This window comes from Labrus mixtus, chromosome 22, assembly GCF_963584025.1.
Source record: "Labrus mixtus chromosome 22, fLabMix1.1, whole genome shotgun sequence".
NCBI classification, from domain to species: domain Eukaryota; kingdom Metazoa; phylum Chordata; class Actinopteri; order Labriformes; family Labridae; genus Labrus; species Labrus mixtus.
The window spans coordinates 9,480,796-9,505,554 of NC_083633.1; the positions used below are offsets into that span (position 1 = coordinate 9,480,796).

General features: G+C 41.4%; 1 protein-coding gene and 1 long non-coding RNA gene across 2 annotated transcripts in view; both read right to left on the reverse strand.

Annotated features, from left to right (window-relative positions):
• The window catches only part of LOC132956675 (uncharacterized), a 176,735-nt gene that overhangs the window by 85,657 nt on the left and 66,319 nt on the right, over positions 1 to 24,759 (reverse strand). The window lies entirely within an intron of this gene.
• On the reverse strand, positions 468 to 18,431 carry gpr37b (G protein-coupled receptor 37b). Its single transcript, XM_061029989.1, has 2 exons — positions 16,633 to 18,431; positions 468 to 3,289 (listed from the first exon to the last, which is right to left on the reverse strand). The coding sequence occupies exons 1-2, from the start codon at positions 17,659 to 17,661 to the stop codon at positions 2,471 to 2,473; spliced, it is 1,848 nt and encodes a 615-aa protein (XP_060885972.1). The 5' UTR covers positions 17,662 to 18,431; the 3' UTR covers positions 468 to 2,470.

Below are 24,759 nucleotides of genomic sequence, written 5' to 3' on the forward strand. Positions count from 1 at the left end.
TGCCCTTTTGTAACGCATCTCGAAATAACACTTGTTATGAATTACCGCTATACAAATAATGATTGATTGATAAATGATTGAAAAAAGGTACCTAATTTCAGACAGAAGTGTTCTTTTATTTTGTCCTGTCAACTTCCTCATTTACGAGCTAAAACACTGTCCCCAGCTCTTGCTAGCTAGCTTAACTAAGCTAACATCAGCAACACTTGTTAGTTAAAACTCACAGTGTTTTCTTAATTTAAATGTTATACAATTGAAAAATACAATTTTCACATTTGAAAGCCAAAGCCTACCACTAACTCGTGGACACATGAGCTTTTTTGAGAGTAAAACTCTTTGAATTCATGACAGTTACTTTGCTATATTAGCTTCAACCCTGTCCTAGGCTAAGTAGCTGGACATGCTAATTATTTCACCAAGTATGTTAGACACTTTTGTACATTCCTTACACTTTAGAACTATTATTTTTGGTTTGAAAAGTCAAATTTGGTGTCATCTTTGAGTTTATATCCACACACATGGTAGCACTTCATTTTCAGTTGTAATAAATAACTTGTATGAAAACTAAAAATTATTAGTACAAATATATATAAATTCCCCTCATATTTACAGCCTAGCGATTGTATTTACAATGAACATTTGGAGAATTGGCACTTTTTTGTTACAATAATTAAATAATGTGTTGTGACTTCCTATGGTTGATAATTGATGTTCATGTTTACATAGCAAGACTAACTACCATAAATAATTATTCTATTCCAATGCAATGGTTAGAAATTCAAATACTAGTGTTTTATTGCATTATTGCATCTCTACATGTTAAGTATTAGTAATTAGCATATTTTTTGTATCTCAGTGATATTAAAACATTGAGTACTTGCTGTGATTTAAAATAAAGGGTCGCCATCCTTGTTGTCTAGGTTTCACACAAAGGTAACGCTAGCAAAAGCAGGATTCACACTCAAAAAAATCTCTCATAACTGTGTATATGGCAGCTCTGTGAAACTCTGCATTGATTTTTTTTCTCTCTCTCAACCCACTGTATTACATTTATTCGAGAGTCACAGATAACTGTAATCTGTCTTCTTGACCAAAAACACAGTCCCCAGCTCAATTACTTGCGATTCTAAGTCGAACCGACGGACCTGTTGTTTACAGCGCATTCATCATAAGAGCACCGAAGAAAGTGTACAGTTTATATACAGCCCAAAGTGTAAGGCGTAACATGATACAACAGTGTAGTGCAGATTTTTATATTCAGTCCAGTCCATGCTGAGTCCATCCCTTTCTGTTATATTCCACTCTGGTATGTCTTTTCTTTCCAAGTTCTTCAATTGAATCCGTAGTTTCTAATTTGATTCCATTCCACTTCATTCAACTCTTCATTAAGTCCATCCCAAACATCCCAATTCCTTGTAGATGTATCTCTGAGACCAGCCCAGTTGTGTTTAAGTCCGCTTGATATTTTTCAGTGTGAGTATTGTTGTGTACATGGGGAATCCACTCTCCTCTCTGTTGTTCTCCTGCAAACTGTCATTACTGCAGAGACGCGCTGCGCTAGTTTAATTACCATAAGCCTTGATCCCATGTGTGCTGCATTATATGAACTGTACATTTACAGCTGTAGAGTCTGTAAACAAAGTCCTGTAGGTCTATAGGCAGTATCAGCCCACTTTTTTTAATCTGGGTGGTGTGTTAGTATACAGAGCTGAATTCCATTTCCTGTTTTTTTTTTTAAAGGACACATTTTGAAGGGGATTCACATTGATTATTTCTCCCTCAAGATATCAATGCTCTTTATCATTCATGGTGGCCTTTTTAATTCATCATGACAAAGAGTCTCTTTCATTGAACGGGTCATTTTGTGACACATCCTGTACAATCTGTTGGCTATATGTACATTGTAGAGTACAGTGTAAATTGTTTTTACCTTAACCTGTCAGGAATAGAACAAGGCCTGTGGGAACTACAGCATTTTATTTTTTGCTGTAGAATAACGTAATTCTAAGAAACTGATCTGATTTAAATCCCTTGAGAAGATCCAGACATCATTGGGGTTAAGAAGCCATCCCATCTGTCCAAAGATATTTAGGCATACACGGTCTACGGCAGGGAGGTTTGTGAGTTTTAAAGGATTCAGGCTGAATTGCTAAAAATATGTACTGACCCTGTTTGAAGAGCACCCCAGGGCATGAGTGAAAAGATTTTGCTTTTTTGTTAGCTTTCCTGTAAAATAAGTGTTATATAGTGACTGTAAATGTACAGTATTACTGTAAGGAATGAACACTGAGGATGTAGGACACTGGCTGAATGTGATTATTCAGTGTCCGACTTTATCCATGCTCCAATTGAAAAAATGTGATCAGATCAGGTAAGGCAAATCTCTCCAAGCCAAGCCAAGTCTGACAAATGCTAGCCAAAGGCTAGTAGCACGCAGGTGAAATCCCCATCCCTTATGAGGAATGTCTGTTTAGCAGTTGGAGCCTGCCGGTGTGTAGTTACTGAGCTCCCTGCGGATGGTGCTGAAAGGCGACAGCTCAAGCTCAGTGGTGCACTCGTGCTCGTTGTCGTCGCTGGCCGTCGCTGAAGAGGGGGCGTGGTTACAGCAGCAGCAGCAACAGCAGCAGTCCAGGAAGGCCCTGCCCAGTGGACGGCAAAGAAGAAGCAGCAGCGCCGGCGTGACGGCGGCCCGGCAGAAGAGCAGCAGCTGGGAGAGAAGGTGGAGCACAGACATGGTGTGCTCAGGTACACCTGCTGCCATGTAAGCGGAAACAATGTTGCAGATATTCTCAGGCACTACACATGCGCCGTACACGATCGCTAGGGCTACAACTGTGCAGTTCATCTGGCTTTCAAGTCGTATCTGCTTCTTGTTGCTGCGCACACTTGCCTGTTCAGCACGCCGGATCTTGCGCGCCGTCACCAGTGAGCACCCAATCGTAAAAAGGGTGGGGAGGCAGAAGTAGCAGCCGAAGCACCACCACAGGCGAGCTCCCTCATATGTCAATCCCAGCACGTAGAGCATGTCAGGAAGGGAAGTGGATATCCTGATAATGCAGCGTTCGACGGGAGGCTCGTCTGGCATCCCCGTGTCCTCGGTTACCAGCTGTCTGATAAGCAGCTCTGGTAGGGCCAATAGGAGAGCACCAATCCAGATGACAGCTAGCTTTGCAGTAGTGGAGGTGCAATTCTCAATCATCTCATAGTACATCTGGACGTTGGTGGCTGCGCGGAAGCGGTCAATGCAGAGAGCGCACAGGGTGAAGGTGGTGACACCGAGGGAGGCCACCTGAGGAGAGAAAGACAGAACACTTTAAATCAGAATCAAAAGCTGTGTTTCCTATGCAGGAACTTTCCCCCAGGGACAAGCAACTGAAGGAGGTACTCTGTGCATTTCCCCCAAATTCCTAAGGTACTAAACAGTCCCAGGGAACTTGTTTTACACCCCACAAGGTCTCTGCTCTACTGTGTGACTCTTAGAAAACACAGGGACTGATAGGCCAGACACTCCCTGTGTTTATCAGACAAGTAGAGCAGGAAGTTATCTGACTTGTTGCCATAACATGCTCAAATACTTTGAGCACTCACAGGAAGTAGTGGCTAATATTGATTTCACTATTATTTAACACTCATGGTACTTAAAACAGGGTACATTTGCATGGGGGGGAATACTCTACGCTGAATTGCAATTTATATTGAAAGTTATTTTTTGGGCCTTTATTGGAAAGGACAGCTGAATAGAGACAGGAAATGTTGGGAGGAGAGAGTAGGGGATGACATGCAGCAACGAGCCGAGGTCAGATTCGAACCCACAGCCGCTGCGGCGAGGACTATTGCCTCTGTAAACGGAGCGCACGACTTAACCACTGGGCTATTGGTGCTACTGAAATTTATATTAAATAAGTCAAAAACATAGAGTTGTGCAGTGGTGATGATTTTTACTAATGAAAAAATAATATAGTAAACCTACATACAACAGATGTGTCTTTTGTTTTGTTATTATATTTTGAACCCTTTTTTGCCTTTACTAGATATGACAGCTTGAGAGAGACAGGAAATAAGAGAAGGAAGGGGGGGATGACATGCACTAAATAGCACTGTGTGAAAACAGTGTCAGGATCAGGAGTAGGACATGCAACTAGTATGCATCGTATCATATGACCAGGACTTAAGCCTCCCTCCGTACATATGGCGCCTTCTCAACAAACCAGAAACCTGGGTGTAACGAAAGCAGCCTTCTCTTTATAGATCTTTGAAACTTGGAGGGAACAATAACAGACTGGAGGAACTTTTTAGTCTCTTAAAGAAAAGCTCCTGAGATTAAAAGTGCCAAGAACTTTTAAGTACTTCTTCAGTCGATTTGTCCATCATTTGCAACTACATTGATGTGGTTTGCCATTGAATGATGGTGCCTTTAGAATTCTGAGTTTATCTAAAAAAATCTGAGTCTATGACTGAAGGGAAAAACATATAACAGAAACCCTCAGAGTTTACGCCAACAGCAAATAATCTACAATCCATTATTTAGCTGACAGATGGGATGAGATGTGTGCAACATGGAAGTCAAGCTTGTCAGGTCTTCAGTCTTTAATGGACAAAAGAATAACAATGAACTGACAAAATGCAGTGCATCCAGTGCAGAAAGTAGAAGTAGATCCACTCGGCTGACACACAAATAAAGGCCTTTCTACCAGCTGACAAGTCAGCCGCTTGCCCATAAATAAACAACTGGACATACTGTAATGGCATTGGCCTGCAGGTGCACCTGACAGTTGTGTAATTACAAGCACTGGTGCAACAGAAGCACAATGGAAGTCTGTAAGCTGCTATTAACACTGTGTAACATCTCTGAATGTGAGTGTGTGTGTGTGTGTGTGTGTGTGTGTGTGTGTGTGTGTGTGTGTGTTTGTGTGAGAGAGAGAAAGGAAAGCAGACAGAAATAGAGACACAGCCAGCAAGTGACACAGTGGATTATAAACTGTTGTCACTGCATTCATTCATTCATTCATTCAAAGGTATTTTCACACCCCTTCTTCAATGGTAGTCGTACTAATTAACGGACTTCCTAAACATTCCATTGTTTTCCCGATTGTGTGTCAGTCAAAATCTCCTTGTCTTTTTCTTTTTCTTTTTTTTTACAGCTATTAGGCAGCATTGCTTTCGCATTCTCACAGCAAAAAACCGTCAGAGAGCTCATAAATTTCCACAGCATGGGAAAGCATCTGTTGGATTAACAGCCATTTTGGCAGAGTGGGCACCCTGCAAAGCAATGCTCTGCAGCTGGAGTGTGTGTGCATGTGTGTGTCTGTCCCTGCATGAACCAGCTCCCTCCATGGTTTCGCCTCCAGCATCAACTCTCCATCCTGCCTTACCTTCCTTATACCTTTTCTCACTCTCCCTTATCGCTCCTCTTTTTTCTCTCATTGTGCTTTGTTCCACTTTATATACCCCTCCTTCCTCCTCTCTTCCCTTCATATCAAATTTAATTACGCAAGCCAGCTTCCCAGATGGCCCCAGTGAGCCTCGGCTTTAGAGCTCTAAACAAATACATCCTGGACAGATATAGATGTACACACTACATACACACACTGCAAGATGTTCTGTGTGTGTATGCCCGAAACACACACACACACACACACACACACACACACACACACACACACACACACACAAACTGACCCCCTGACACACATGGATATCGTAACCAGGCTAATGAAGAGCGACCATGCGAAACAGGGAGGAGAAAGTGGGGTAAACAAAGCACCAACAGGCTCCAGCATCCTTCACTGTAACTAAGGTCTATGCGACTGTTCTGGGGGGGGGGGGGGGGGGGGGTACTACAGTTTGTCACCTGCCGTCTTGCTAGAATCTAATTGAAGCAAACTGTTCTGCAATATAGCCAAAGTGCAACAATAATCATTCATTAGGTATTCAAGTGAGGCAGCTTTACTCCTAAGCAACTTGGAGTAGCTCTAAGCCAAGTGTGTTTATGTGAGTATTTATTTCACACTCTGGGCAGATTAAGTCTTTACGCGATTTGGGCAGATGTCAGAATTTAAGTGCACTTGGAAGATGTTGTCATCTTGTAGTGAGTTGCCCATGCTCAGAAAGCCGTGCAGTCAAAACCAAAGAAACTGCAGAGCCTTGGCAGCAGTCTTAAGCTGAAAAGGCCTATTTTCATTATTGTGACGTAACTTGTATTGTTTTTTAAACAAAACAGAAAAGGTACAATTTGAAGAGCTTATAAAAGTTGATAAAGCTCATATGAAGTTGTATGGATATGATTTGGGTTTGTTGAACGCATAAAAAAAAAATCGAGAAATGTTCCGATACCGTTTCTCGCTAACTGATACAAATATGTAGACTTCCATATTTGTCTCTATACCCCTCTCATAGCAGTGCTTAAAAAATTAAGTGTTTACGACTTGTCATGCATGGATGGGATAAATATTGCGATCATTCTTGTGGTCTGGCTCAGTTAACCGAAGGAATCCTTATGTAGAACTTAGGTGACCACCGAAGCTAACATTAGCATGAGCCCTGTGACGGACTAAGAACATAGAAAAACCATGATTTTAAGCATTTAACTACATTATCACATTGTTATTTCACTGTTTTTATTCCCTTAACCTTTAAAAATTCAGCTTTAAAATGTGTATTGGGAAAGCAGTGATTGCTTATATTTTTCTTGATTTGATGCGTCATGCTTATGGTGTTGTATGCTTTTATCAAAAGATCTTTAACTTGATATCCGTTATTTCCTGCAGCCTAGTTGCTGCTGCAATATAAAGTGTTGATGTGCAAGGGTTAGTGATTGGAGAAATAAGTTGATTTTCAGGGAGTGGTAAACAGATTTTATTGTTTTTTTTTTGGCTAATTGGTGGTCTTGCTGTTATCCAGAACACCATTTTAAGCGGTTTGGGAGGCATTTTAGAAAATTGGATAGCTCTCAGAGTGACTCTTGGGAATGTACTTAAACAAGAAGCAAAACATAACAGTAATTGGGCATTTATTCATTATAGAAAACAAGCAAGTTTTAACAGAATATGACATGAAGTAAACAAAAAGGAAATGTTTAAGTTTGTAGCATATTCTGGTGCTTACACTTGCAAAAAAAAATCTCTAGACGACTTATTGAATTTTCAGGGTGAGCTGAATGTGTGAACAGACACATCTTTCACTCCGACTTTTCCTGTATTTATTCCTGCCAGCCCCCAAGTACATTTTCCTGGTGAAGTCAGGGTGAGCTGACGTGACCTTAGAGTGTATTCATGCAACCAGTGTGATCTCCATGCACGTTAGGAAGCGGCTTTATTATGTTTTTTTGTCCGCCAGTATGTTCTCCTATGGTCTTTTGTTTTGTGAAATACACAAAGCATTACTTTAATAGCAAAATTGCTGTTGTAGTCAGACTCTGTTGCTTCGTCTGCCACTTCCACTTCATTCTTCTTACTTCATGTCTTGCCTCCATTCCCACTCTCCTGTCTGACATGGATTGTCTCCCGCTGTGGGGTGCATGTGTGAACATGCTAATCGGGCAGATTTCCGGGTCAGCCTGCCTGAAATGTTCTACATATTTTCAGAAGGTAAAATGGGAAAACAGCTTTATTGTTTCAGATTTCCCCTTAAACTAAAGGCACTCTGATCCAGTGAAAATGATCAAAATCATTTCCACTATGTGACAAAAGGAAACATTAGATTTATTTTTTATTATGCTCTTGTGTTTTTCAGGCAATGTCCATGAACAAATGAGTAGCACTCTGGTGCACCTTTGGCACTTATGTTGAAACAGAGTTTGACACAGACTCATCTCCAAGCAAACTATAATGAAAAAACCTTTCACCTTCAATTTGTTGCTGAAACAGATACATGGCAGCTGTGCTCACTTGATTCTCTCTATTATCCTGAAGTGTGGATACCTTTCACTGAAATTACTCTCTCTGCGATTTAATCACCATCTCCCGTCGCTATAATGTGGCCTGCTCAGGACGGATATTTTAGTTTTGAGGTGCTTTTGAGAGGTTCTAGTTTGCAGTTTTAGCATTTTTGGAGTTGAGTAATTTGCAGTTACACATGCACACCAAGCAAGCACATCTGTAGTTCCATATGTGATAGCTTTAAGTAAGCAAACACACAGGTATACAAATACCCATCCAGCACACATGGACAGGTGCTTGCACATCCTGAATATTTCATGGTTTGAACAACAGGGTTGGAACAGCTTTAAAGGCTGTCATGGAGGACCAGGAGAGCCAGCTTTGATCAGCGTGTTTGGGGCGGAGAGCGAGCGCAGGGTGAACAAGTGAAGCTTTGTGCTACAGGGGAGATGACAGATAGAGAGTCCAAGAGTCAGGCCTGGTGGGGTGATGAAGCTGTGTTTGTGGAAGGGGGTTATGCAAATGAGAGACCGAGAACAGGGACAGAAGACTGGAGGGAAAAAATGAAGAGGAGTGGGAGAAAAAGAAAGAGGGGAAAAATAGAAAGAAAGAATAAAAGACATCACAGAGACACACATCACATGAGTGAGAGACAGTCCAAAGTGACAGCAAGAGAGCAACAGGCCATCTTCAGAATGATTAACAATGTTAATGTGGCATTTCTTCCAAACAGTGGCTTGACCCTGTCATGTTCATGTTCATTTCACCTGCTTTCAAGATGACAGGGTTGCCTCAGGGTTGAAAATTGTGTTTTAAAATATTATAATTTTAATCTGACTAATTATTTAAAAGTGAAATGCATTTTACTCAAGTGAACAGGATTTTTTTTGTGTGAAAAGATCGTAAGCAGCTTATTGCCAAAAGTTGAATAAGAAGATCAATAATAAATTTTTGCATCTCTATAGACTACAACTGGCTCGCTTGAAAAAGCAGCAGCAGAACCGTTTTGGAGTTGTGTACATTTTTTTAACCTGAGAAATAGTCTGCCATATAGCCCTTTGTAAAACAAACTTGCTAGCTAAGTGCATTTCCTAGTTGTCCGTAGTTAGTTAAGAAAAGTGACATAGGCATACTCTTTCCATGTCTGTAAGCTAAATAAAGCACAGGAGCCAGCTATCTTATTTACCAATAGCTTACTTACTATGGCTAGATTTAAATTAGCAGTAGCCTATTTCATTACATGTCATATTCTATTATTGAATTGTGGTTTAAAATTGTGTACCTAGCTAAAAACAGTCTGCCATATTGCCCCTGTAAAACCATAAAGTGATATTTCTTTGTTTCATCACGTTTGGAAAGAGATAAGCCAACTGTGTCCCCCTGTTGCTGTTAGCATGTTAAGCTAGGCTAACCTACTTCTAGCTCTTTTGTATAGACCTGACCTAGACATGATGGGTGGTAGTATACACAATAAATAATTTCCATTGTATTGGGAAATAGGATGGGGACTTCCTAAAAGGAATCAAGATCAGGTTCTGTTTTTATTACACCTACATTCTTTGACCTCCTTTATTAGGTCAGGTCAGTTTTGTTCTTCATATTATCCGTTTTCTCTCAACCTTGGACATCAATGGCTCAAAATAAAAACAGAAAAAAATGTATTTCATTTCCAACACGTTTTCCAGGTTCTGGCTGTCCATCTGCACAGCAGGTGAGAAAGACATTTTCCCTGAGTGCTGTTTTTTAACAACGGCCCATTAACTTCCTGATTAAAGGTCCCATGAGCTGGTGGCACAAAGGTCTCGTATTATTAATTGGGTCTTAACAAGGACTGGTGGAGCCTGTGTGGCCACACTGTGACTACAGCCACTGTCAAGGGTAATGGGTGTTATCAGGTGACGAATGGGCTAATGTGAAAACACAACAACACACACATACATGCAGCCTGATCGTAATGAGGAACAGAGACAAAGGGGCTATTCCAGCTGCAGTCCTGTTCCTAGGTTGAGTGTGTGACCCAGTGCAGGCTCCAGCAGACCATAACTCTAACCAGAGACACTGCTCCTGACAGCCGCCATCCATCTCACAGCTGGGCAGAGACAGGAAACTGATGTTTGTGTGTGTGTGCAACCAAATGTGTGTGTCTGTGGACATCCACAGTTATCCAGAATATTTAAATAAAACATGTGTTTCATTGTGGGTGTGAGTGTATTAGGACATGTGGTAAAGATATAAAGAGAGGGGGTGTTGAAAACTACAATGAATAAGCTTAGCAGAAGGACTGAAAACAGATGGAAACAGCTAGCTTAGTCCTTTCCAAAAATAACATGCCACATATCACCTGTAACTCTATAATTGGAGCCTTGTTATATTTGTACAAAGTTGTGGTTCCACATCAGTGTTTGACAAGCTACTTGGAAAATGTAAAGCCCTAAGCTACATGTTACTTCTTATTGATAAAATAAAGCTTTAATGCATTAATCCCCTCTCAGAAATGTTGCGAGCTAAGCTACAGCAGGAAAGCAAAACTACCTTAAAAGGTCTAAGTGGTTTTTTTTTGTCATGTCATTCCAAGTCATTGCCATCATCATAATTTCATTAGGACCACTCATGGGACCATTAATGTTATCTGCTTACATTAAATACAAATAAATGTGTTATCAACATATTTCAGATAAATTATTTTCTTTATTTACTTTTTTGTAAATTTCTTTCATTCTGTCCTTTACCTCTACCACACTTCTTCATCAATACAGAAGCTAAGCTGGAAGAATCGCATTAAGAAAACATGACACTACCACCAAGCTCCTGAGAAAAGTAGACTATTTTGGGCCAAGTACCATAAGTCTTTACCACCATGGGGCTGCAAGACACCATGTGAGGTAGGTAGCTGCTGGTTGTGGGTTTTTCAACAGTTCCTAAAGAAATGATTAACATGGGGCGCTGTTGGCGCAGTGGTTAGTGCGCGCGCCCCATGTATGGAAGCTGTAGTCTTCCAAGCGGGCGGCCCGGGTTCGGGTCCGACCTGTGGCTCCTTTCCCGCATGTCGTTCCCCACTCTCTGTCTCCCTGATTTCCAGCTCTATCCACTGTCCTGTCTCTCAAATAAAGGCACAAAAAGCCAAAAAAATAAATCATTAAATCTTTTTAAAAAAAGATTAACATTCAGTCTTTTACATTTTTTTTATTCTAGGAACAAAGCAGTCTCTACTAGCAGGGAACAGAAATCTGAAGGAATTCATGAGTAAGAATAAAAGCTCCCATATATCTTCATCATTCTTTGCTTGAATTAAATTAGGACCAACTGGTACGGTTTCCTACTATATGCTGTTGCTTTCTGCCTGCTATGGTTTTTACAGTGTCTGAGCCAGTTCCTTGCCCACAATACATTTCTCCTCCATTAAATTAAATCCTGACTTGTGGCAGATTTCCCCTGGACATAAAAAAAATGAATTTCCTTCTCAGTGTGCAGTATAGCTGTTTAAAAAAAGTCCAGTTCCAGGTCATTGATCCCTGTCTAAGAGTGTTACGTTTGAGGCAATATAAAATGCAATCGCTTTCATATTCCCTTTTCTTCTTTTCTATGGCGTCTGCCAACCTGTTACATGTTGATCTGAAACTGATATGCTGTTCTTGTTCTTTTTTTATAGCATCAAGAGTAGAAATTCACACAGAAAATCATCCAATGAATGTTCACATGAATATTAATTTACATGGATAATTATCAATTTGGCTAATTGGAACCAACAGCAAGCCTAATCTTCACTTCTGTTGTTGTATGGTCTTGTCTCATCATATAAAGCACAATATCTACTGATCCACGGACAACGAGCTGACTGAATGGACTCACCATCATGCATTATGTAGCGCAAGTAATTATAGACTCTGAATAATTTACATATCTTCCAATTAACGACCATTCACGTGCCTAATAGATGGGCAGAGGGAGGGAACTAGTTGCAATGTGTTATGTTATATGTGTGTGCATTCAGTGAGTATGCATAAATGTGCCTGTGTGTGTGTACCCAAATGCTTTCACACTGTATGTATGTAAGTGTGTTGAGTGAGTGTATGTGTGTGTGTGTGTGTGTGTGTGTGTGTGTGTTTTCCCCCTGAGGCCTGCTTCTAATCACTGATAGCTGATGCAGAGAGAGAGGGGGGGAGAACAGCCGTGGGCAGTGATCAGTGCAGAGAAGGCCATCCCACCCATCTGGAAGATCAGCACACCCCGCTAACTTTGTGCATGTATATGTGTGTGTATATGTGTGTGTGCTTGTCTTGTCTACAGGCTAGATATGTTGATACATAGACAAAACAGACAGATAAGGATGAGAATGGATTGATGTGGATAAACAGGCCATTCTCTTTCCTCACTTTACAAAAAAGGTATATTGCACTAGAGTCATTTCTGGGTGCTGTATTCTTCGGCTTTTTATTTCAACATTGAGTTTCCTACTTGGTTGTCAGTGGCAAAAACACGGGACTTTAATCTAGGTGACTGGGTCTCTATTCCTACCAAAAAGTCAAATCTGAGCTCCTCGAAAAGTTGACTTCCTTTGTAGTGTACTTTAGTCATGTAGCATACGTATGCTAAATCTGTACTATGTTAGCATTTGTACCTAACAATTATTTTTGGTCCCTTAACCTCACTTAGTTGTTTCTATGTTCCAGTATCCTAATATTCTTCTTTCATCTCCTGCATCTATTCTAATACCTAGTATGAGCCCAATTACTCTTCTAATACCAGTGTGATTAAAAAAACATAGGCTACATCAAACTGATAAATACAACTTCAAATCTAACCAAAAGTTGTTTTTATATCTTTGTTGACTTCACTGCTTTATTTTCAAAGTCTTACTTGATCTATTATAGTGAGCTATCTGGAACAGGGACTCTGAATTGAAATACAACATTGTCATATTTTGAATCATAGGGCCACGAAGCAAGCTGCCATATTATAGCTGTAAATGAGAATGTGTGGGTAGATAGCAGGCAATTGGGACTTTTTTTTCATCTACTTTTTAAAATATTTATAGAATGAAAGTTTTTGGAATAAGGGAACATATCAAAGGTACCTGGACTCTCCTGGTCCTGTGAAATGTCCACATATTCCAGGACGTTACAGAACCATTAAGAGAAACCAAATTTGTGTGAGTTGGAGGAGTGAATGCGAATGTGTCAAGCTGATGTATGTCCTGCCATTACCACCAATTTCAGCACAATACATGGGTCTACCTCTGGCCCTGTGTGGCTCTATGCAGCTCACTCTCTTCCCCCCCCTTTTCCCCAATCTATCACTTTCTCACTTTCCTCAGCCTATTTCCTGCTTCGCTTCAATAATCTGTTTCTCCCTCCTCTGCCTGCTGAAGCCCACTGTACCATATAAAGAGGGCCTACCGTATTGTACAACACAGCAGCAGCCAGATGTATATGAGGCACACATACTGAGGGATTCACCACAAACTTGAGTGTAACATGATAAAGTATGACAGAGAAATGCAGAGAGAAAATTTGAGCGAAACATTTCAGCAGCAGAACTTTCCGTACTCCATTCTAGCACATATAGACTCAGTTACACATCCAAAATGCGACTTTACGCTGATGATAACGTCCTTTTTATCTACAACTAAGGACATACAATATAACTAAAGTTGTACCATATTTTTCCATGAGGAAACACATTTTTGCACCTTTACTATTTAATCGATACAAGCCTTTGTTCTTCATACTATATAGCATTTGGTAAAAGCAGGCCTGTTAGTGGAAAGGCCAATACACCACAGGGGTATGAATGAGCCTTTAGAGAGTTGTGAGATTTATGTCCCACATGATGTTCACAGCTGTAATTAGCCGTAAATCAGGGTTAAGAAAGAGGGTGTAAACACAGTTATGTCTAGAGAGCTGTACAATGTACAAAGATGACAAAATTACAATTGATTTAGCCCTGTTTGTCTACATTAGATATAAGATATATTTTACCGTTGTACATCTACTCTTTCCAAATAAACAGATGTTTTTAGCAACTACACAGCTCAAGATGTGCAGTGTCTATCTGAGTGAATGCAAATGTGTCAAGCTGATGTATTTCCTGCCATTACCACCAATTTCAGCACAATGCATGGGTCTACCTCTGGCCCCTCACGATGTGCAGAGTCTATTTGTTACTAGCATCATCATAACAGCTTGTAAACAACTGTGATGTTATGCTGCTAACCATTAACCAACAGGCCTCCGCCAATAAAGCGCAGTGATTTGTAAGCATCTCTTCATTTAGAGTTTATGAGACAAAAACGTTTTAATCTCACAGGGTTACAGTAGCATGATTCTAAATGAACCTTGACAAATGACTCAGTCCCCCCTCTGGCTTATAAAATGCTTACTGCACTTGTTATTTTCTTTACTTTAGCCTACTTTCATGTCTAATCCTAATCAGCTAGCAGGTGAAGAAACTCAATTATTGCACATTAGTTTTGGCTGGTTTTTTTTGCTGCTCTGTACATCATTTCCTAGAGGAGTTTTATGCAGCATGAAACGAAAGCGAGTCTGACATTCTGGCTGCAGCCCACGTCTTTTATTTTGTGCAGAATCCTTGCAGTTTTCCTGTCATGTTTCCTCACATTTCACACCTAAGAATCGCTTTCTCTTTGAGGCTTTGGAATAGTCCAAGCTCCACACAACACTGAATAAAACAAGGTTTACTGAAGGCACCGCCAAGGGAGGCTCACTCAGGGGACTGTGATAAAATATCTACACCACTTTTTCTTATTATGCATGCACACACACATGAAGTCTGGTTTTCGTATGAGCCTGAATGTGCCTGTGAGAATATTGTGTGTACTTTCAAGTATGTGTGACTGAGTTTGTGTGTCTATATTTCAGGCCAAATGTTCACGTCCCCGGTGACTGAATTTGGGTTAAGTGAAGAATAAAGTCACTCCATAGGGTGAAAGTGTGCGCCTGTGTGTGTTTCCCTGAATGATCCACAGGGAGAGAGAGTGAGCCCCCGGGCTGCATTACTCATGGCCTTGTTTGACACATGCACCCAAACACACACACATTCTGAGGACACCATAAAACAACTCACAAGCCCCCAGTACTCCTTTTCTGATAGATATGCTCGATAAAAAAAACACACATCCTAATACACATACTGTGCCTTGCATTCTCAAATAGGCATTTGCACTTCCAGTTATTAAATCACATCCTGTGGTTCTTTGGTAGCTCATACGCAATAACACAGGGAGGGGGGCTGTGTGTCACTCTGATCCCCAATTAATTAAAACACATGCACTCACAAGGTGTTTGCAAATGACATGAGATACTGCACATGTATTACAGTATGTTGTCAGTGAGGAAGAGCTTGGATGCAATATTGCAGCAGCAAAGACAAAATGGTGCAAATGCCTGTAATCTTTCTGTACTTGTTAATAACTTGGAACACTGCAAATACAAGTATGCCTGTGAAACTTCCAGTGGCTTGACTCCAGCAAAGAAAATGGCTGATACTGCACCAACATTTTAGGTGAATATGACCCCAAAAAGGATATGTATATCCATCTCGATGTGATCTGTTTTCATGCAGACCTATCAGTGCAATTATTCCTAAATCAAGAGGCTATAAAAACTGCATTTGAAGACACGAGATAAATCTGTCATCTTTCTGCTATAATACCTAAAATAATCTTTTTAGTTAGGAATCTGTCGCATCGTAGCTTTTTGTCTTCCTTGAAAGCAAAAGGAGGACAACAAAACACCTTTCACCTGCTTGTGTTATCACTGCAAGACGTCACAGCCTGTCTGGAGTCTCTGGAGGGTGGGGCCTGCTCGGCTATAGAAGCTAAAGAAACTCTCCCTCTAATCTAGTCTTCCCTGGGTTTGGTTACATTCTAGGCTCATTTTTCTTTTGCTGCAGCACACAGCAAATCTTGCACTTACTCATACACCTCAGGCAACACCCATAACTCCACTGCATTCAGTTTTCTTCAGTCTAAAATTTAAGATGCATTTGGGTTAAGATAAACCTTTCAAACCTCCCTTTGTATTCTCCCTTAAGCTATATGACAATGCAGCCATTCAAAGCGAGCTTAAGACCCCCCTTTTAAACCAAAGCACCTTGTGTGAAGTGAATGTGACACTGGTGTAGCTGCAGCGAGGGTACAAAGGGAAGCGTGGACATGGTGTGTAAATAATCTGTGGAGCATCCACCACTGCAGAAAAACCAGAGCGTAAAGGACAAACATAAAAAAGGACAAAGTGGGAGAAAGAGCACCAGTGTGTGTAAAGGTCAGAGTAGACAGGATATAAGTGATATTATTTTAAATCCTAGTGTGTATTCATGTGTGTGGGTGTGTGTATTTTTTGTGAATGCCTTAAGGGCTAGGTGAGGCTCTTTAGTGACTAACAGAGTCCCCTTGTTATCAGCTAAAGTGACATCCTATATGTTTACTATCTGGCCGGTCAGGGATGTTAAACTGAAACTCTGAAAGTCCATTGACTCAGGAAACAAGAGTGTGTTGCTTCATTTTCACCCCCCAGAGTGAAGCACATTATGCCCTATTGTCACTACAGAGGTGTGATCACATTCAGACAAGGTTGCTGATATGTAAATGACACTGGTTGAGCCCCGGTTACCATCTGTCAGAGGGAGATACTGCCTGGAGGCATTGCTTCAAACGTCAATTACAATGCGATGTAATCGCCCATGACACATTCAGGGTATACTACGAATAAAGGGGCAGGATTTAAAGTGAGTTTACCTCCACATAGGGCACAACTTTGCAGGTGAATTCCCCCAGCAGCCAGGACTTCGTCAGCTCATGAAACACCACCATGGGCAGGCAGAAGAGGATGAGCACAAAATCCCAGACAGCCAAATTAGCCAGCAGCGAATTGGAGATGCTCTTCATGTAGTAGTTCTGGCACACGATGCACAGGATGGCGATGTTGCCCGCTATCCCAACCAGGAAGATAACCCCAGAGACGCACGTGATCGCGTAAGCGCCGTAAGTCTCGCTCGTCACCGGGTAAAAGGGGTTCTTGATCTCGTCCCCGAAGTCCTGCGAGTTTGGTGGGGTGATCGGCGTGGCGTCCCAGGGGTTCTCCTCCCTGAAAGTGAATAACTCGGGCCTCCTGGTGAAGAGGTCAAAGGGCAGGTCGGTGGAGGTGAGGGCCACCGGCTTGGGGACGGGTTCCCACGGCGACGCGTGAGGCTGAGCCAAAGCCGCCGCGCTTTTATTCTGGCGGTTTCTCCCCCACCTCTTCCAGGCTTTTTTCTGCTCGTCTTTTGTGCCTCTCTTGTGCCTGTCGCCTTCCTCGGGTCCCCCTCCTCCGTCTCCCCGTCCCATTGAAGAGGGCTTAGCCGCATTGTAGTGTCCACCTGCTGGCGTCCCCGTGCCATTCAACTTTATCCTCCTATTATGGTGGCGCGTCGGGCCCAAATGTGAGCCTGTGTTGGGATCCTCCACGGGTGTCACAATCCTACTATGGTCGCGTTTGTTGTGTCCAATCCGCCACGTTTCCTCTGCCACCACCCTCTTCCAGGGGTGAGAGGAGTTAAAAGTCCCCCGGAAAATCGCGCCCTCCGCCGGGGATGCACCTGTGGCGTACCCCGGTGAGAGCGCACGGTCCCGGGCTTTATTCGGATGACTCTCTCGGAGTGACCCATGCAAACTCCTGGAAGAGTATGTGCTGCTGTTGCTCCGTGCCTCTCCGTTATATCTGAGTGATAATAGTACATGTGCATGTGCCAGCAACACAAATAACGTCCTAGGCTGCAGAATCTGCATGATCCAGGAATTATTGCGCGCAGTTCTTTTTTAATCCTCACAAGTCAAGTGCATCCTCGTATCTCAGTCAGTCAATACCCATGTTGGAGGCAGTGAAGAGAGAGAGGGGGGGGGGGAGTGGGGGCGGGGGGGCTCACTCCTGTAAGTGAACAGCTGCAGTCATGATCTGAGCTCTGCAAACTTGTGAGTTAGATTCCGATTTCTTGTTGTGCACTATGCAGTAGTCGCAAAAACCGTCCCCCTCCTGCAATATTCACTCTCGCTTTTAAAGTCTTGACAACACCGGGGAGGACGGCGAATCCACCTTGAATGAAAAATAAGAGAGTGAGCGAGGGAAATGCTGCATATCCAGACACAGATTCCGCACAAACACCCAATGTCCAGCTTCCAAAAAGATGCTTCTCTCTGCCTGTGTGTGCGTTAGTTTGGAGGGTTGGGTCGCAGCGGCGGCGGCGGCAGCAGCAGCAGCAGCAGCAGAAGCGTCAATGCGGTGCAGTCCGGGTAAAGCCCACTATGTTGTGATGCACGAGAGTACGGGGAGAGAGAGAGAGAGAGAGAGAGAGAGAGAGAGAGAGAGAGAGAGAGAGAGAGCAAGAAGAGGGGTTGAGATGGGTCTGTTTCTCGTCCCTTCCTCCCTCCGCGTCCAGCGTCTTATACCTCCTTCTTTTTTGAAGACCGTGCGCTGGAAGAAAATGGTGCTCCCCTGGCGGCTAACCCCGATCTGTCACTCCTCATCCATCACGGAGCATCCAGCAGCCCCCCTGAGCAGACTATACGGCTACAGTCTCTCCCTCCCCTCCAGGCAGACAAGCCAGCCACGCCCGACAGACGTGCTAATAAATATATTAGCAAGCTTCGAGTTTTTTTTTTTACGCACAGGCGGCGCTGTGATATCGACGGAGTTGGACAAAATCGTGCCATTTCATCTTCTTGTCTGATTTGTTGAGGAATAAACCTGACAGAAGGGAGAGATAGATTCATTTGATCCGAATCAAAAGCAACTCTTAGAAAGAAAGAAACTATTTCATCTAATATTATTATCCTGATTGACCTGTGCAGCTATGACAGAGACTGTAAAAAGCTTTACTGCAGACTTCGATTCCCCCCTTAGGCAATTTGTGTATTAGTTCGAAGAACACATTATTATTATCACACTTAACATTACACAAGATGCAGAGTCATTACTGATGATCATCACGATTTCACTGTGTGCATATTCACTGCAAGAAATCCCAATCTCCTTGAAACAATTGATCGGACAGACAATATCATCTTTTTCCAGCTGTGACCCACGTGACTCGTTAAGTTCAAACATGCTCAGTTTGCATGTCTTCAAGCAGAACACTCTTTGAAAGTGATCTTCATCCAGTTTGTGTTTAATCTAACTGTAGGGGATATGGACATTGATTGTGACTTGTTCTGCATCTGCATGAATCAATAACTGAATCATATCTCCATAAAATTTGCTCTTAGATAAAAAGAAGCTTTGAAGTCATATAAGGTCTATCATAGAGACATTTACTGTAACCATTCATTTGAAGGCTGCAGGAGAAAGCCCTTGCAGACTTGATTCTGTACTACATTTAATGGCAGAAAATGTGCAATGTGCAGTAACATTTTTAAAGATTGCAATGACAATATGTTGAACTATAATAAAGAATGACTGAGGCACGCATATAAACAATACATTAATGGGCATGTTCTCCGGCATGTTTAACAAAGCGTCTGTGTTTCTAACAAAACATATTTTCTGATTTGAAGTACTTCCATATCGCAGGGGGCTGTTTTTCTTTCACCACAAGGTTTTTCATCGACTTCTTCTTCAGCAGTTTCCTGCACTTCACACTGTCCTATCAACTTACTAAAGACATAGAGCTCAAAAATAAATCACACACCCCCCCCCCCCTCCCCCCCAAAGAAAAGCAAGATTTTTCTACCATGTGAAGTTTTGGAAAAAGTCTCCGAAAGCTCTAATATCCTTGCTACTATGCCATTGTTAAACCCCGACTGAATGCACCACCTACAAATGGCACAAGACATATAAGTGTAATATACCTGCACATCATTGCATCCTGTTCAGAACAGAATTCCTCATGAGATTCTCCTGTTTGTGTTTCAAACCTCTGTCTTGTCCCAACTCACCTTACAGAACTTTTAACAATTTGATAGAAAGATTGGATAACAGGCAAGTAGTTGGAATATTTAGCTAAAAGTAATACATTTAAAAAGCCTAGATAAATTCAAATTTCCAGTGTTGATGATGGAGTCTGTGTTGAAAAGTCATATCTAGAGTATTAACGGATATTTGGCGACAGAGATTAACTACACACACATACACACTCACAAATGCAACCCACAACCGGTCTTGTACTGTATGTCTAGTAGCTCAGTCAATAATTCAAGAGCCTCTCAGGAGTAAATGAAATGAGCACATTATGTCTCAAGTGTTCTAAGTGCTGTAAATGGACCGTGTATCAGACCACAAACAGCAGTACTAACAATGTGGGGTTAAAGAGAAAGTATAGAAAACAGTCAGTCACAGAAGGTAAACCTGCACATAAATGGAACATTTGGGGGGTTTTAGAATTATACTTAACGTACATGAACAACGCAATCACAAGTGCAGTCATGCCTGCTTTGGTATTTGTGTGTTTTCTGAAAAACATATGCATATGAGAGACAGAGAGAGGGGGGCAGAGAATTGGCAAACATTAGCGGACAGCTAGCTGGTGACCTTCCACATCAAATAGGTGATTGGAGCCAATTCCAACCAGGGAGGCACACACACACACACACACACACACACACACACACACACACACAAACACACACACACACACACACACACACACACACACACACACACACACACACACACACACACACACACACACACACACACACACACACTCACACAAACTAGCACACCGCACATTCCTACACAGCCAAGTTGCAACAGGGGGTGAGAGTATAGATAACTCAAGATGCTCCTGCCAAAATCTTCATCTGGACCTGACTTAAAGGAAATAAATTCTTCATGTGAAGCAGCACTTGGAAATTTCCCAGAATGCTTTGGGTGAATTTGATATCATCCTTAGGATTTTCCATCACTTTTACACCTTAGTTTCCCTTTAGAGTGTGCATTTGTCCAATGACGGGGTTAAAAGGTATATTTGGCAAACCTGGCAACGCTTACCACTCAGTAAATGTTCACAGGTTAAATCCTTTAATTTACGTTGTGTATTTGACCTTGAAAATACCATCACAGCAACTTCCAGCAGTGTTTTAATCAGCTGTGAAGGCACAGGGCAACACTTCACATGTAATTATCATGTCTATTGTGTGTGTGAGTGTGTGGTCCCATGGTGACTCTGCTGCGTGTTGGGGTGTGTGTGTGGGTGGAGATAAAAGAAGAAGAGGTTTTTTCTCCCTCGCAGATGTACTCATGCATGGAGACACTCAACAGTTCAGACACAGAGGGACATCAAGGGCACACACCATGCGTCTACACACGCACAATTAATGGAGTGAGTGTGCACATGCACAGCAGGGCAACGCATATGTACACACACACACACACACACACACACACACACACACACACACACACACACACACACACACACACAAAGTGAGGTTAGTAGGGCGTGCAGGCTGCAAGAAGAACATACAAGGTGGAAACACATGTGGAAAATAGATCATTTGCAGAAACACACAAAAATGGAAACAATATAACAGTAATGCTGTGAAAGTCGGAAATCCACACAGATGTAGCCAAACACAAATAAAGTGAGACACGCTAAACAAAAAAAAAAAGAATGCTCACACATTCATAGAGGCTTCAGAGAAAAATCTGATAAGCTTATTGGATTCTAGGGTGGGAATACAAACTCCTCTGTTTCCTTGTTGTGATGTCCGTCAATATGCAATTTTGTGAAATAAATACAAATGCAGAAAATAATATGAATCTACTTCCCTATAGGCTGAAGTGAGCAATAATTGTCTTCCTGGACTTCAGATGAAGATCCCATATAGAATCGTCAATGCTTTTGTTGGTGGTCTCTTTTGCTTTTGTAGATCATTAAGAGGCATCACTATTAAATTCAAGCTGTTTCAAAACTAGTGAGAAACTCTTCACAGGGCTTTAAAAAGAGAAAAGAAAGGATGGCATTTTGTATCAATCAACCAGCCTGTAGCTATAATTTGTAAGATTGTCATCTTGAACTTCAGAATTGAGTGGAAATGACTCTTTTACTGAAACTGCAGTTTGAAAAAAAGAGTCTGATATTACAGCCATAAAGCTATTTTCTTGCATTTAACACTGAAAGCATATCAATAAGACTTCTAGATTGATATTTCTGTCTCACCAATATTCATGAAATGAGCCGTGGGGCATGATGAGCCTCTCCACAAGCGGCTTCACAATCCAACACAATGGTCTGTTGTTCTGAGAGCTTTTCACCCAAAGTCATTGTTATCCTGTAAGCTTCATCCCTTTATGATGGCAGAGAATTATCTTCAATAGTGTCAGCACATCTTCAGGAGGCTCTCACTGATCTTTCCTGCCAGGCATTATAAACAGACGACTTACTCAGCAAGGCTCAGCACAATGAGAACATGTAGCACAATGCTGCCATCTAGTGGTGTTTGCAGGAGTGGCAAGAAAGCAGCAATATTTAAAAAAGTCATGTAATATATTTTATATACTGCAAATACATCTTTATCTACTGTACTGCACCTGTGGTTAAAAAAACATCATTATTCTACTGTTACAGGTGCAGATGTGTTTAAAATTCAAATGTTTTAAGAATCGAAAAGGCTTTTTACAAGTGTTCGATATACAGTAGGTATATGTTAGTTTGTTTTGCCAGGCAGTTCTGTATGAAAGGTACAAACACAATAAGGGGGGGGATGTGTGTGTGTGTGTGAGTGTCTTTTATCCAGTGCCTTACACCCTGCATCACATTCAGTGTTGTGTTTCTGATTTGTGCCCCCTCCTCTCCCCGCCCCCCCACCAGCTTGCAAAAAACTGTTGTTTTTTTGTTAACCAGGAAAACTGCAACCTAATAAGCTATTCGTTGACCATATCTTTCCAAAATGAAAGATAATCCTACAAGAGACAAAACACTAAGTTGTATCTATAAACAAAGACATTTTTTTTAATTGTAGTGATCAAAACTGGGAGTTCAGCAACACTGCTTAAAGTCTTCATGATAGATTTTCGAATGGGCTTTTTACTTACTTTTGTTTATTTCTCTAACCCAGGGTTTCCAAACCACCAGGCCCAGGCCTTGGGTCATTTCCTGCCACAAACACCCAGGCCTGAAACAAGACGGTGGATGTAATGCCGTGTTAGTACTGCATTGTGTTTTGTGGTTTATTTTTCTGGAAATAGCCAACATTTGTATTACTTATCAAAAGGGAAATCATTTTCATGTAAAGTTAAAGTGAACAATATTTTCATCAATTTTATTGAAGTACCGTAGTTCGGAGGTAAACTATTTTTCAATTTTTCTTTACGTCAAAATTGACAATAATGTGACTTTTAAAGTCTAGTGAAAATAAAAACTTTTTACTGATCTGGCCTCGTGTGGGTTAAAGCTTGCAGTGCATGCAGGGTGAGCAATCACTTTACATTAGTAAGATAGTGAGAAGAAACATGAAGAAAAAAAAACAACATTAAGTTAAACCTGTGGATGGCGGTTGGAAAATTGCTGTCTCAACCTAACTTTGAGTTAACCTAACATCAGGCAGAGAGCTGGAGCTGAGGCAGCTCTTTACCTGACAAACAGCTGCACTGCGCTCGCCCTTCAGTCATGTCAGCTACGCGCCTTATTATGAATAACACTTAGGTGTGTAAGAACCCCCCCTCCCCCGGTCAGCAATACCACAGCTGCTGTCTGGTTTGTGTAATCAAAAAGGTAGGAAGCCCAGTGACAAACATAATGATTTAGCCTACTAGGAAATGTGTACAACCAACTAGTGCTGAGTGAATTGTTGATATTTGATGGACTGTGGACAAAATTATTCCAGATCTCAAAGAAACACGATCTATTATTTTTATTATAATCATAATCTTCTCCTGAACCTAACCAAACTGTTTTGGTCCATTAACCTTATCAGGCTGTGACCACTCGATTAATTTCTGAAAAGGTCACAGTTTTGTTATGTTAAGAGACAACACTACGTGCATAGGTTAATGGGAAAAACATGGATTTGGCTTGAATACTTTAAAAGGTTTCATTTGTTTAATAGAGGACACGGTGGTCTTCTGATAGACAATGGCAAGCTTGTCAGTGTTCACTGCCATACAGCACAACAAAATGAGGTTTTTGTCACTCAGAATCTACCACCTAGAATCACACAGGGGCAGCAGTATGCAAGCATTGCATGGTCCACTTCATAAAGCAAAGCTGGTGGAATAGAAAGGCTTCTTTAAGGAAGTATTTCAGGATCTCTGTAAAAAAAAATGGCAAAATAAGACTTTGATTTTCTCCTGAATGAAACATGTAAACTTTAGAAGAATAAGAGTCTTTGTTAGAACACCATGATGCATCAAATAGTTCACACTCATATCAGCAACAATGAGCTCCCTGTAAACAGCCAGATTACTTCAGTGTGGAAAAAGAGATTGGGTAAGAAAGATGGAGTAGAAGAGGGAGAGACAGGTAACTACATAGAATCTATTGTTTGCAGAGATAAAAACATTATCTCAAAGAATGAATGCATTATGATCACAGTAAATGACCCTTACACATTCAATTACACGCTGTGTCATCAAACAACCAATGATCCTGAAGGAGAAGAACGGTTCTAATGAAGTGTGAAGAAACAGAAACACTTGAACTTGTACCTGACACTTCATTACCAAACGACACATTAACTCTTCCACTTAAATGAGGAATACATAGAATGATGTTCACTGTTTTTTTCCACACAGATTCACTGCGTCAAGTATTTCATTTACTAAATTAAAAAGGGGTTGACAATGCAAAGCGTGATGTCGAGGTCATCGAGGAGAGCGACTATGTGTGGTGTTTCCTCAAGGTCTGAGAGTTTGAACCCTGCAGGGACGTGTGCTGTTGGCTCTTTTATTCT